This window comes from Rattus norvegicus, chromosome 12 (genome assembly GCF_036323735.1).
Source record: "Rattus norvegicus strain BN/NHsdMcwi chromosome 12, GRCr8, whole genome shotgun sequence".
Classification (NCBI taxonomy): domain Eukaryota; kingdom Metazoa; phylum Chordata; class Mammalia; order Rodentia; family Muridae; genus Rattus; species Rattus norvegicus.
Window position 1 is genome coordinate 32,542,967 of NC_086030.1, and position 15,125 is coordinate 32,558,091.

General features: G+C 46.1%; 1 protein-coding gene across 3 annotated transcripts in view; it reads right to left on the reverse strand.

The window, feature by feature from the left end:
* Nipsnap2 (nipsnap homolog 2) overlaps nt 1–15,125 on the reverse strand; it is a 38,175-nt gene that overhangs the window by 796 nt on the left and 22,254 nt on the right. The window contains exons 7-11 of one of the 3 annotated variants that reach the window (XM_063271584.1): nt 14,716–14,747; nt 9,880–9,974; nt 8,299–8,382; nt 6,231–6,291; nt 4,858–6,096 (exon numbers count right to left, since the gene is read on the reverse strand). In XM_063271584.1, coding sequence (XP_063127654.1) covers nt 6,257–6,291; nt 8,299–8,382; nt 9,880–9,974; nt 14,716–14,747 — 246 coding nt within the window. In that variant the 3' untranslated portion in view covers nt 4,858–6,096; nt 6,231–6,256. 3 annotated transcript variants of the gene reach the window in all.

Genomic DNA, 15,125 nt, shown 5'->3' on the forward strand with positions numbered 1-15,125 from the left:
GAACCCACTATTGGACGATTAAGTAGGGAAGGCATACAGGTCTTAGGAGTTTTATTGCTTTTTATCCCCCACCCCCACCCCCACTAGTGCTAAGAACAGAACCCAGGGCTTTGCAGTTTTTTCTTTGTTTCAAGACAGGGTAGCCTTTTGTACTACGTAGCCCTGGCTGTCCTGTAACTCTCTCTGTAGACCAGGCTGGCCTCGAACTTACAAAGATCTGCCTGGCTCTGCCTATGCCACCACTGCCATGAAGGAGCCTCGCATCTGAGGTAAGTACTCTTTCTACCCCAGGGCATTTTATTTTATTTTAGATGATAGGATCGTGTGGATCTCAGCTATCTCAGTACCTGAGGATGACCTTCAATTCCCACTCATGTGGCCTCTACCCACTGAGTGGTGGGGCCACAGGGGTGCGTCTTTGTGCCCTGGGTTATATAGGCTGAGGACTGAATGCAAAGTTGCAGGCATGCAAGCCGTCTACCAACTGAGCCCTAGCCCTAGCCTACACGGCCTGAAGTTTAACTCGCGCAAATTACTTGAAAAAAATGATACCTTAGCCAAATAGATCAAATGTGTCCAATTACAAAATCGGTTGAAGGTGGCTGGGCATGCCACATGCCTGAAAACATCACTCAAGAGGCTGAGGCAGGAGGACCAATATGGTGAGCTGGCTCAAACAAACAACAACAAGCCCAAAAAACCAAAAAAACAAAACACCAAAACAACCACCAGAACCCCCCTCAGGTTCCCGTGGAGAGGCATGGAGGAATATCTTTGGCAGCGATCACACAGGCATCCAAACAACAAGGCTGTTGTTCCCCGTTGTAAATGCTTCCTGGCAGCTCTCCTAGATGCCGCTTTGTGGGTTTGCACATTTGAGCACAGCAAAATGGGCAGGACCAGCCAGGCATGCCGGGTCTCGCAGAGTGCCGCTACAAAGGGTCTCAGTCTTCTGTCACCACTCAGAGCACGCAAGCCTGAACAGAGGTGGAGGAGGTGGCCCTGTCCCCGGGTTGGTTACAAGAGCCTGCTTTGCCAGGGCAGTGACCCGCACAGGTGCACACTGAGTTTGCCCGGAGGAAATCTGACAGAGACGCCGTTGAGATTATGATCTGAGGGAGGACAGTTTACAATTCTATCACTGGTTCTGTGGGCCATAGGCTCTGCGCTCAGTTCCTGCCCCCAGTAGTACAATGTCTTCTTTGTTGTGTCAGGGGTGAACATGAATGAGGCAAGAACCATACTGGCGTCTTTCATGCTTTTCCAAGTGAGGACTGGCTGGAAGCAGCCAGCAAGGACTTCTCCCAGAGGTGATAGCCGTATGGAGATACAATAGGCTGGGTACCCAGGGTGGCAGCGGCCTTAAACAGCTCCTGGGCGGGGTGCCATTTTTCAATCTATGAAAACGGTTTCTATGCCCAGAGAAAGTCAAGGAATTGCAGTTTGTCTTTGTATTGACTTGAAGCAATACAAGCCATCGTAGCTAGGTATAGTGGGATATATTTGGAATTCTAGCACTCTGGGGCCTGAGGCAGGGGGATCCTGGGAAGAACAGACTCTGAGGCAAGATACTATATCAAAAAAAAAAAAAAAAAAAAAAAAAGAAAAAAAGAAGCAGGTGGGCATGGTGGTGTTTGCCTGCTGTGATAGACTGTATGTGCTCAGCCCAGAGTGGCACTATTAGGTGTGGCCCTGTTGGAGTAGGTGTGTCACTGTGGGCATGGCTTTAAGACCCTCCTCCTAGCTGCCTGGAAGTCAGTCTTCCACTAGCAGCCTTCAGATGAAGATGTAGAACTCTCAGCTCCTCCAGCACCATGCCTGACTGGATACTGCCATGCTCCCACTTTGAAGATAATGGACTGAACCTCTGAACCTGTAAGCCAGGCCCAATTAAATGGTGTCGTTTATAAGACTTGCCTTGGTCGTGGTATCTGTTCACAGCAGTAAGACCCTGACTAAGACACCTGTGATGTCAGCAAAGTAGGAGGAAGAGGATTTCAAGGCCTGCCTGTTGAGGCCAGCTTGCATAAGCAGCATGAGACCCTGTCTTAACAAGGCTGGGATGGGTCAGTGGGTAAACGTGTTGGCCATGCAAGCCTGGTTCGATCCCCAGAATCCACAGAGGTGGAGAGGTACCCACTCCACAAGATAGTCTTCTGACTTCACCACACATACACCCAAAACAAAAACAAAATAAAAAACCAAACATTTTTCATGGTTTACTTAAGTATATTTACTGCTCTTAAAGAGGCCCTGGCTCCTAACACCCATATGGGGTTGCTTTGTAATTCCTGTTCCAGGAGATACAATGTTCTTTTTTGGTCTTTGAAGGTGCCCGCCCACGCACACAGACACCTAAATAAGAAAGGGTGGCAAGGGGGGCTGGAGAGATGGCTCGGCGGTTGAGAGCACCCGACTGCTCTTCCAGAGGTTCTGGGTTCAATTCCCAGCAACCACATGGTGGCTCACAACCATCTGTGAAGAGATCCGATGCCCTCTTCTGGTGTATCTGAAGACAGCTACAGTGTGTACTTATATATAATAAATAAATGAATCTTGAAAAAAAAAAAAAAAAAAAAAAAGAAAGGGTGGCAAGGACCAGTGTCATGGCTCAGCATGTAAAGGCTCCTGCTGTCAACCCTGATGAGCTGACAAGTGGCGTTTGATCCCAGAGACCCACATGGTGGAAGGAGAGAACGGACTCTCGCAAGATGTCCTCTGGTCTCTTCATGCACTCCATGACATGTGCACTCATACAGACACACAGATACATTTTATTTATTTGTTTATTTGTTTGAGATGGGGCTTCTCTGTGTTAATAGCCCTGACTGTCCTGGAACTTACTCTGTAGACCAGGCTGGCCTTGAATTTATGGAGATCCACCCTCCTGTGCCTCCAGAGCGCTGTGGGATTAAAGACATGTAGCACCACACCACCTCTGGCCATGTTTTTTAAGGGTGAAGAACTGAGGAAGCCCATTCGGTAAAAGTGCTTGTCTAGCATGCACGAGACCCTAGGGGTCCGTCTTCAGCAGCACAGAACAGCAGATGGGCTTACACAGGCCAATAATCCTAGCATGGGTTTTCATTAGAACCCTAGGGAGTCAGATTTCCTGAGTTGTATTAATACGTTAATATTGCGGCCAGTGTTAATAAGTATTAGGCTGGGGTGGATAACCCTGGTTTAGGTAAATTGTTAACTCTAGTAATGCATTAGGTAATGAACGAATGCCGTGGAAATCGCTTCAGCTCTGGCATGACCTGTGGTAGAGACTAGTGAGCATCTCTCTCTGTTGAGGACAGCGATTCTTGTGCTGCTGACCTCAGGGCTGTAGGAAGCACACAGGGAGAACTCACATGACCTGTGGAGGGGTCACTCTGAATGAATCCAACTATTAAGATTCTGAGGCCTCTACAGGCAAAACCATCTCTGCCATCGCTAAGGTAGCTCCTTGAATCCCTGGAATCTCGCTCACCGCTGTCGCCGCTCTTGTGGAATAGGGGCTCCCTCCCTACCCCCCTATCGTGGAGAAATACTGATGCATGTGGGGGAGGGGTCATGCAGAAGATTCATTAAAGCATCAGGTCATCTGGACAGCGAGTGGGAGTGGAGCATGATGGGAGTGGAGCATGATGGGAGTGACGTCATGCTTTTTCGTTTGTCTCGTCTCTTTTGGAGACAGGGTTTCATGTAGCCCAGGCTGGCTCCAAACTATTAGGTAGCTGCAGATGAGGCTGAAGCCCAATACCCCCAGTGTATGTGTGCAGCTGGGACTGACTGACCGAGTGCTTGTGCATGCTCGACCGGCTATCAGGTGAGCTGCGTCCTCAGCCCTGGTCTTTTTTTTTTTTTTCTCTTAAAATCAAAAATCATGGGGTTGGGGATTTAGCTCAGTAGTAGAGCGCTTGCCTAGGAAGCGCAAGACCCTGGGTTCGGTCCCCAGCTCCGAAAAAAAGAACAACAACAACAAAAAAAAAAATCAAAAATCATAGCTAAACCTGTCAATACATACCTGTAATCCCAGCACTCAAGAGTTTGAGGCAGGAGGATTGCTGTGATTTAGAGTTAACCTGCGTACAGTGAGACACTGTGTCAAAACAACCATCCCAGTGAGATGATTCAATTGCAAAAAGACAGACTGCCAAGCCTCTAACTGCCACAGACTGTGTACCCATGAAAGCGCGTGCGCGCGCGTACACACACACACATACACACACACACAATTACAATAACAGTTACAAAAAATTTAAAGATTGTAATTTTCACAAAAACTTAAAGAGGAATATAGCAAATTTTCCTCATGCTAAAGATGAGAGAGTGGGTCTTGTGGGTCTTGTGTGTCTTAGAGGTTGAAAATTGCTTTAAGCTTATTGGCCAATCAATAGAATCGTTGCAAAAATAGGGAGGGGTTAAGGTGTGGTGCCTCATGCACCCAGGGAAAGGAAAGGCCAGGGGGTTCTGAATGTTCCGAGCCAGCCTGGGTTACAGAGTGAAACTCTCAAACCACACCAAATCAAACCAAGTAAACAGATAGCCCCTGTCTCTGTGCCAGGCCCTATCTCCCTCTGGTAAAAGTCCTTTGAAGCACAAGTTCATAGCAAAATGGCTTAGTGGGTAAAGTCACCTGTGGACAGTCTGAGTTCAATCCCAGAGGTGCGCATGGTGGAAGGAGGAACCCCAAGTTGTCCTGATTGCCACAGGAAATAAACAACAGAGGGGCCTTGTGAGCGCGCGTGTCTCCTAGCAATGCCTGGGGAGGCAGGATTTAGAGGCTGCCCTCCACTACACACTTAGACCAAAAAAAATCAAATGAGCTAAGAAAGCAAACAAACAAAAAGGTCTCAGTCATGCAAAACGTGAAAATTAAGAGGATTTTATTTAATATGTTCTTGGAGAAAACCATTTGCCTGTAAAAATTAGACATCTGATAGGAGATTTAGTTATATTTTATTTTACACAGATCAATTTGTAGGGCAGACACAATTCTTCGGTTCAGTGGGGCTTTCACATGATTACAGTCACAAAATTGGCACGCTCTATTAAAAAACAAAACCAAACAGAGACGGACAGAATATGAAGCTTTATGCCAACTTAGACCCAGTGTGCACTGCCCTTGGTACGAGATCTTGGAAGTGTCTGCTGGGAGCTTACCAAAATAGAACCAGAGGTTGGAGGTCAGAAACGGTGGCTTGGAAAATAAAACCTCTTTTCCAAGAGCTACGTGTTTTATAGAAAAATATTGCAAATAAAATTAGTGCTAGTTGAGGTGTTTATTCAAAATCACATGTGGCGCAGGGCTTCATGCCAACCTCTTGGCACGCAGTGCCTGGTGGAGGGAGGCTGCATGGCTGGCTAGGTGCACGGTGGCCACCCTTCCGGCCTGCTGACCCACTGACCAAAAAAAAAAAAAAAAAAAAAAAAAAAAATCACAAAATCATAGCATTCGCAGCCATTGGGTACACCCAGAATTTGTTCCTCGTTTGAGACTCAAGAAAAATTGCTCAGGAAACATGATTTCATTTGTATTTCTTCCTGAAGGAAGGAAATTTGTAAAAATCTGTAATCGTGAAACAGATTTTTTTTTTTTAATAGCAAGAGATAATAGCTGATTCCTTTTCATAGCTGGGATTTTACTCTGAGAGAATTCGGACTTTAATTTTGGTTATTCAGACAGGGTCTCACAAGGTCCAAGCTGGTCTGAAACTCTGTAAGTAGGCCAGATTGGCCTAGGACTTACTGTAATTCTCCTGCCTCTGCTCCCTGAGTGCTAAACTACCACACCCGGCCTCAAAAGATCCTGTTTTCCTGAAGGGCCGGAGGCTAAGGAGCGTTTGGTGAGCAGAGACGGCGCCGCTTCTGTGAGTCCAACCCTCCTGAGTTTCCATTGCATGATTATTAAATTTTAAAGAAAAGACATCTTACAAGCTATGTACAGCAGTTTACACCTCGGCTTGCTTTCCACTCGATGACTGGGTGAGATGAAATCATGACACACATTCATCACGGGAATCTGCGTAGGCACACGGAAGCGTCACTGGAGCGGGGAGGTCTTGAGCGGGATCATGATCCTGGACTCCATTTCCTGGATGAGTGGGACTGAAAAGAGGCCGGAGGTTACTGCACTGCCGGCCTTGCCAAACCCACCGAGTAAAGAGGGACACTGCGCCTGCTCAGACCAGAAACGCGCAGGCGGTTAGGAAGCCGGAAGTCTGAGCAAAGGGGCTGATTACCGAGCCAGAAATCACCGCTCCACCAACTAGGATGTTAGAGAGACTGAGAGTTGATGGGAAACTAGAAAAAAAACAAAAACAAAAACAAACAAACAAACAAACAAAAAAACGCTTTCACAAAGGTTCTTTACACTAAAACAAACAAAAACCCAAATAATACTGGATCTAAATGTATCCCATAGAAAGTGAGATGGCTCAGTGGATAAAGGCACCTCAAGGATTGTCGCCAAGCCTTCCGACAATCCCTGGAGGCAACGCTGTAGGAGAGAACGCACTCCCACAAACTGCCCACTGACATCCACATGCCTATCCCTGTCCCCAACCTAAGAGCAGCACACATGGAAGTAAATGGAAAAGAAAAACATTTTTTTTTTCATTTAAAAATTTTGTAAAAATGACTTCTGTGGACCAAAATACACTCTGGAAAGTGACAAGAAGGTTAGGAGGAGACGACCGTAAGGAGGCACGGTGCTCACACCTGTCATGCCAGTGTGTGGGAGGCCAGCCTTGGCTATAGTGAAAGAGACCTTGCAGTAAAATGACACAAGAATAAAATGCAACATTGCATATAACCACAGTCACGGGGTTTTGTTTCTTTTATGACTGGCCCTCACTTTCTTTGTGACCAAGGAAGGCTCTGACCTGTAACCTCGCACCTGCACTTCCGGAGGGCTGAGCTTGCCGGCCTGCACCAGGCCTGGCTCAATTATGCAATTTTGTTTTTTAAACTAAAAGACAAACTATTTCTACTTCGTAGGCTGCTTGTTCTCATACTTTCTTAGTAACACCCATCAGAGTTAACTTTATGCCAATCTCTGTGAGTTTGAGGCTAGCCTGGTCTACATAAGTGAGTTCCAGGACAGCCGAGGCTACATAGTGAGACGCTGTCTGGGAAAACCAACCAACCAGTCTGATTACGTTTGGTGTTTTTTTTTTTTTGTTGTTGTTGTTTTGGTTTTTGTTTTTGTTTTTTTTCTTTTTTCTTTTTTTCGGAGCTGGGGACTGAACCCAGGGCCTTGCGCTTGCTAGGCAAGTGCTCTACCACTGAGCTAAATCCCAAACCCCTACATTTGGTTTTGAGGGCCAGGGTTGAGTCCTGCCCTAAGCTAATTATCAATGTCGTTATTCTTCTTGCTGGCATTTGTCCTCTGAAGCACAGTTTATCTCTGAGCAGTCTTTTAGGCTTAGCCTTCGAAACATGTGTGCCACCAAAGCTATTTACAAAAATATTCTTTTTAATTGTGTGTTAAATTATTTTGGGGAGCTGATGGTTTCAATGAAGAAAATTTTAGAAAAAAATGTAATGTTCTTTCAGAGAACAAAAAACTAAAAAAAAAAAAGTAATATTAAAAAATTAAGCTATCCCAGTATGGTGGTGCACTCCTTTGATCCCAGACCTTGGGAAGCAGAGGCAGGTGGATCTCTTTGAGTTGGAGGCCAGCCTGGTCTACATAGTTGAGTTCCAGGACAGCCAAAGAATAACATAATTAAATTTAAAAAAATTAAGGTATCCACATGTCTAAAAACTCTACTTTGTAAACTAGGCAATATAATAGAATATTATAAAATATATGTAATAGAATCAATTCTCTTAGTTATCTGTCCTCTGCTTTAAAATATAACTTATTAATTATATGCATATGGGTGTTTTGTGTTTGTATGTCTACACATTTTGTGCCCATGGTGGCAAAAAAAAAAAAAAAAAAGGAAAGAAAAAAAAAGGCACTGGATCCTTGACCTGGAGTTACAGGCCCTTGTGAGCTTCCATGATGGCGCTGGGAACTGGAAGAGCTTTTCCAGGGACTAACTCTGTAGCCAAGGCTGGCCCTCAGCTTACAGTTTCCCTACCCCAGCTTCCAAACCTGCTGGATCTATAAGCGTGAGCCACCATGCTGGCTTAAAGAATCAAAATTCTTATTTTGAAACAAAGTCAAGTCAGCATTTAATAAAAAAATACCAGTCTATCTCACACCTTGCTAGCCTTCTCCTCACACCCTAGACTATCACATCTACATTTTCACAAATGCACACTCACAGCAGGACGGTGTGAGGGGTCACTAATGCTTACCCGTATAGTACACAAGTTCCTCCCAGCCATGTTTGTGCCAGGCTGCGTTCCGTATGTCCTCCCTGGTCTGAAGATCTTTATAAGCTTAAACAGAAGCACAGGGAATATGGTCCGAGTCAGCACAACACCCACACTCTAGAAGCACAGTCCTCGCTAGCCAGACAAACAGTCAACAGCCTCAGACTCACAGTCCCTCCGTCTTTGCCTCTCAAGGGCTGGGATTCCAGGCATATGCAATGCATCCGGGGAGAACATGTGCTTTTGTTTTGGTTTTTACATTTAAATCCATGTGTAAGGATGGTTTGCCTGCCTCTGTGTGTGTATATATGTGTGTATGTCTATATGTATGTATGCATGAGCAGTCTGTGCGGGCCATGGAGGCCAGAAGAGAGCCACAGCTGACTGAGTCACCATGTGGGTGCTGGGAACTGTAGCGGGTCCTCCCCAAGAGTGTCAGTGCCCTTAACCAGTGAGTCATCTCACCAGCGCTAGAACACACGGTGGTTTTGTTGTTGTCTTTTGACACTGGTTTATAAACTCTGTGCCTTTGAAAACTCTGGTCTTTGTGGGCTAAATTTCTGCTCAGCGGACCTTGCCCCATTCAGGACAGGGCTGAGTGGGGGCCGTGAGGACAAAGGGTTACTGGGATAATCTATCATTAGTGCAGGGTTTCTGTTCTTAAATACCGGGCAAGCTCAGTTGAGAAGAGCCCTGGCTGCAGCAGGGGGTTCTGGGAGGGATGAAGAATACTGAACTTAGGCTTTTTGCCTCAATGTATCTGCTGAAGCTCAGGCCCCACCCCCCAAACCCCCCTGCTATGTAACCAGTCCGCACTGTTTGTGGGTATTTGTTTGTTTGCTTCCGATGAAGGTTGAACCCAGGGCCTTGCTCATGCTAGGCAACTGTCCTGCCACTGGCCCATATCCTTGCTTCTTTTTCATGTATTTACATGTATGCTTGTATGACTTACATGTGTGACCTATGCCGTGTGAGTGCAGGTGCCTGCAGAGGCTGGAAGGGCGTCAGGCCCCTGTGAGTTGAACTTACTGCACTCGGTTCCCTGAAAGAATCCTGAGTCCCTGATTGCTGGGCTCTCCCTCCAGACCCTGGGGGTTGTTGTTTTTCCAGGTTTAATTTTTATTTACATACATGCATGCAATGAAATATAATGATCTCCACCTTCCCATTTCCCCTCCAATGCTCCGTATCCACCCCAGCAGCCCTTTTTTCTGACCCTGTTTTACTTTATAGCTCAAGGCCGGTCCGGAACATGCCATGCAGTCTTTGCTGATGGTGAACTCTCAATCCTCCTGCCTCCGCTTCCTGAGTGCTGGAACTATAGCCACGTGCTACCACATCTGACTTCAGTCCAACCTGGACCTGTTTATAAGCTGTGAATCCACTACTTGCTATCAGCCTTTTTCTCTGGAGAACCCAGCATTTACCGTCCACCTGTGATGTCTGCGTTTCCTATGGTGTTCGAGGTTACCAAGGAGTCCAGACTTACCCCACTATTACAACTCAACTAGTAATGGATGCATCAATCCCAGCAAATCACAAACGAAGGAAAAGTACACGTACCCCAAAGATGATGCACCATATATAGCTGCCCAATTTGAGAGAAGAATCCCCCGACTGCCTCATTACTGTCTTGTCTAAAGCGGATGGCACGGGCCCTGTGAGAGAAGAGCAGCGTTCCCATAGTTAAGGAGAGTCAGGAGGCGCTTGGGGGAGCTCACGCACACCTGGACTCCCAGCACTTGGAGGCAAAGGTGGCAGGATCTGCAGTAGGTTAGAGAGCAGCCGGGGCTACACAGTGAGTCCAGGCTAGCCCCGCTATGTAGTGAGACCCTTTCTAGACACAGACTATATTCTCTACCCAGAACCAGCTGTTAGGAATGAAGACTAGTTTAACACATATCGAATTATTAAGTACAATCAAGTTTTCATTTTATTTAGTTTTGGGGTAAGATAGGACCTTATTCTGTACCCTGGGCTAGCTTAGGACTTATATAGCCCAATGACCTCAACTCGTGGTGATTTTCTCCCTCAGTACTTAGGAGGCTAATTATTTTTGTGAGAAGTAGATAATATTTAATCTTGATTTTTCAAAAATAAAAATAGCAACATAAGACACCTCTGCTTATTATCAGTCTTAATGAAATACATACTTCTAACACTTGATATAAAAAGGAAGGGTAGGAGACTTGTTAAAAGGAACTGCTTCATGGCTAACTTTGCAGTCTACACTAACTCTCCTTACTAGCTATGTCCACTGGCCTAATGGAGGCACCAGTGCTATGGGACAATCAGTCACTTCCTGGTTGGATTTGGAACAACCTGCTACTATTGTTCTGTTAAGTGGACACAGCAATAAAATGACTTCTAATGACTTCGGCCATGCCTGCAGATCAGTGCACTGCTCAACCCTCACCAGAGCTTTCCTTGTAGATGGCAGTTAATGCAGAGCCCCACGACTGGTCACCATGCAGAGAGTAAGGGACTCTGGAGTCTCTGTAAACATAAAAACCCCAAGGATCCATGCAGAAGAGGGGGCAGACAGATTGTGAGAGCCAGAGGCAGTGGATGACTTCAGGGAAACTGTCCCCTAGACATAAACTGGAAATGCGTGCACGAACTCACAGAGATGGTGACAGCGCGAGACCTGCAAAAGCTCAAGGCAGACAAAACCCCAGCACGGGGTGGGGCGGGGTATACGAGTCCACTCCTAGCTGGGCAGCAGCACTGGTGGCTGCTGAGAGGAGTCAGTTTTTAAAATTCTCGACACCCGCTGTTATCAACCACCCTGGAGGGGGAGGGCGCCTGGGTGTAGTTGGCCAACACAAAGTGGACTCCATGAACCCATTAGGAAAGAGATAAGAGAGACACCCGGAAGATGGGCTAGCAGGGAGGTGGGGGATGACAGGGAAGGGGGGGAGGAGAATGAATATGATCAAAACCCAGGGCATAAAACTCTCAGAGAATAAAAAGGCAGTGCGCACCTCTGAACCCAGGACTCAGGAGGCAGAGGCAGGAGGATCTCTATGAGTGTGAAGCCAGGCTGCTCTACAGAGTTCTAGGACAGCCAGGGCTACACAATGAAAAACTGGCTTGTGCCTCAAAACATCAACAGCGACAAATGGGGGGGATGATATCTATGGGGGACCCCACTCCTGTACGCTGAAGCAGCAAGAGGCTCTGAGGCCTTCTGGAGAGCACAGGAGGTCGTGTGAGGAGGTCCCTGCTTGGCCTCATGCTCTGTGCTGTAGTCAGGGCTCTCACTAATACAAGTGAAGCTGCCTGTAGCTTTCATCTCTTCAGAGAGAACCGTGGACTGTGGTTTCACCATCTCGCCTCAGCCTGCTAACTGCAGGACCACAGGTGCATCGCCATGCCCAGGAAGGAAGCAGGTTCTCCCGTGGTCTGACGAGTGCCTTCTCTTAATGGTGGGAAACCTTACATACTGGATTCAAACACCTTCAAGGGGCTCAGAACCAGAGGAGGGCCTTATCCTGTAGGTGACGAAGCCAGCCACCTATGGTTGGTGCTGAAGGCCACTTTGTACACCCCAACTCTCGTTCATGTGGACAGAGCATCCCCTGAGTGACCCCACCAAGGCTTCTGGTTTCCTCTGCTGGGAAGGACCCACGGATCATCCATAAATTATACAGATATCGCCACAAAAATTACAAATGTGATCAATTATCTTGAATTACAGAAATCAGTTGAACTGTGCACTGTGACTGCTCAGGAGGAAGAGAGGAGTTTTTCATTGATTGTGATATAAGATATTCTAGGTGATTCAGTTCATTCTGAAGTTTTGCAATTCAGTTACTGGAGGCAAAGGAAATATACTTGCCGTAGCCTGGTAATAAAGACAAGCGTGTGCTGCGGAGAACACCACCATCTTAATAGTTACCCTATATGCAAAATATAAATCAAATGCTCAACTCGCTATCCAGGAAGTTTAAAATAATTGAGCCTCCTCAACATGCCCTGTGAAGTCTGTGAAAAAAATTAATTAGTACCATCCTAGTTCTAGGACCGTCTAAAGTTGTAGGTTAAAACAGGGGTTCTCAGCCTGCAGGTGGCAACCCCTTTGGTGGTACTGGTGGGTCAAATGACAAAGGGGTCACCTCAGAGCACCAGAAAACACGAATATTTACATTACAATTCATAACAGTAACAAAATGAGTTATGAAGTAGAAATGAAAATAATTGTATGGTTGGGGGGTCACCATAGCATGAGGAACTGTATTAAAGGGTCACAGTATTAGGAAGGTTGAGAACCGCTGGCATAAAACGAACAGCTCAAAACATGAACAAAAGCCCTTGATAAAATGGTGCCTATCACAGCATATAACCAAATTATGTACTCGCTTTTGCTTGTTTGAGGCAAGGTCTCAGTAGCCCGGGCTAGACTCAGACTTGCTATGTAGCTAAGGATAGCCTCGATCTCCTGATCCTCTGGCCTCTACCACCCGAATGGACTACAGTATGCGCTGGGACACCTAGCTTGGTTGAGCATTTGCACGGAGCCTAAGGACTTGTGCTTGGTCCAGACTCATGCAGCCTCTCCCTAAGCTTTATTTAAAGGCTTCCTGCTTCAGTTCTTTCATTTAAAGCAGCTTTTATTTTACATGGCTGAGCATTCACCTGCATGGATGTGTGTGCACTGTGTATGCACAGTGCCCTCAGAGGCTGAGTAGAGGGCATCAGATCCCCTGTGAGCTGCCATGGGTGCTAAGAGCCCAACCTGGGTCCCTTACAAGAACAGCAAATGCTCTTCTCTGAGCCATCTCTCCAGCCTTTTGAGCTAGTTAGTACTTTTTTTTTCCATAATGTGAGGTAGGAGTGTAAACTCATCTTTTTCCATAGACTGAGTTTTCCCACCATCTTTTGATGAAATAATTCTCTTCCCTCATACTTGCCTATAGATGAATTGAGTGTTGATTTCTAGCCCTTCAGTTCTGTAGCACTGATCTATATGCTTGTCCGGGTGCCGAGCCTATACTTTCCTTTCTTTTTAAAAACGCCTTCCACCATATCCCAGGCTGGCACCTAACTTGTAGAAACCTTCCTGCTTCAGCCTCCCATGTGCTAACCTTACAGGCACAAGGCACAGCACAAGGCTTGCGATACCAGCTTTCAGGAAGAATGGTCAGTCTTCCTGCGTTGTCCATCTAGGCTTGTGCTGGTGCTTTGATCCTTAAATGACTAAACGAAAGACAACTGTTCTATCAGTGCCAACTGCTCTGTTAGTGTAAAACCCAGGTTCGTGAGGAGACAGCCCCCCTAAGAGGGATATAGGATAGTTTCACAGAATCCTGGGACTTTGCCTGCAAGCCCTTCTGTTGAAGAGCTTTATGCTGAAGTGTTATGGATTGAACAGTATGTGGTCCTGGTAATTCCCAAAAGTCTGGATTGAAGGAGTCGGAGGTAAGCAAGACTCCCCATGTGCTAGTGTGTGGTGGTTTTGTTTTTCATGAGACAGGAAGTGTCTTACTATGTCTTGTCATTGTCCTACATTAGCCCCCTAAATGCTGGTATTGTGTGTGGTGTGTGGCTTGTGTTAATAATTATGGGAGCTTAGGCCTAAGAATAGAGTGGGGATCTGTTATATTGTTCTCTCTAGTCTTGAGCATCTAAACCAGGGGCCAGCAAGGCAACTCAGGGGTTAAAGGCATTGCTGCCAAACCTGACGACCAGAGTTTCATCCTTGGGATACAGACGGCAGAAGGAGAGAGGCGACTCCTAGAAGTGGTCGTGACCCACATTCACCATATGCCTTACCAATAAACAAGCAAAAATGTACTAAAAAGAAAACTAAAGAAAACAAATCAGGCAGAGGCTGGAGAGATGGCTCTGTAGCTAAGACGACTTGCCACTCTTCTAGAGAACCCAGGCCATCTGTAACTCCAGTTCCAGAGGATCCAACATTCTCTCTCGGACTCTGTGGGCACTACATGCATGTAGTGCACATACATACATGCAGACGAAAGACTCAGGCACACAAAACAAAAAGGAAGGTGGTGTGTAGCTCAGTCCTGGTTACGTCAGAGGTAGATCTGACACCCTCATAACCAGGAAAAACACCAATGTGCATAAAGATAACTAAGTTATGAAAAGGTGCAGCATCAAGACAAGGCATTTATGCTTTTTCGTTTTGTTTTGTTTTGTTTTTTAACCTAAGGATTTACCTCATGAAGCAGAAGCAGGTACCTGTAAATCCAGGAACCTGGGAGGTAGAAGCATCCAGATCAGGAGTTCAAGGCCTGTCTTGGTTACATAGTGAGTTTGAAGATAGGCTGGGACATGAGATTGTCTCAAAAAAGCAACACAAACAAAAATAATTCACGATATGGCTTGAATAATCTATTAACAAGACCAAGAGACTCCACATGGTAACATACTTACCAGTAATTGCCCCATTCGATCATCGTTCCTGGCTGAAAGGGAAGTGAGATTTTGGTTAGTTGTATGAAAGAATCACGGGACAGGAATAAGGCTGTGACTATGTGCTGGGGTCCTCTGCCATGACTTAATATTTCATGGTGTCACGTATAAGTCATCCACACTGATTAAACCACTGTTAGTCCATCTGTGATGCTCTGAGAGACCTCTCCATCTCCCCCGTAGAAAGGCCATCGTTAGACTATCCTTTAATGCTGCTGCCACTGGAGGCTGGGAAGGGTGAACTGTGCACACAGGGAGAAGGTGGTCAATGGATACCATTAACCATGCTTTCTAAGTACAACTAGAGGCTGCCAGTAAAAGTGAGGTTGTATCTAGGCCACTCATTTTTAAGTTTTTTTTTTTTTTGTTTT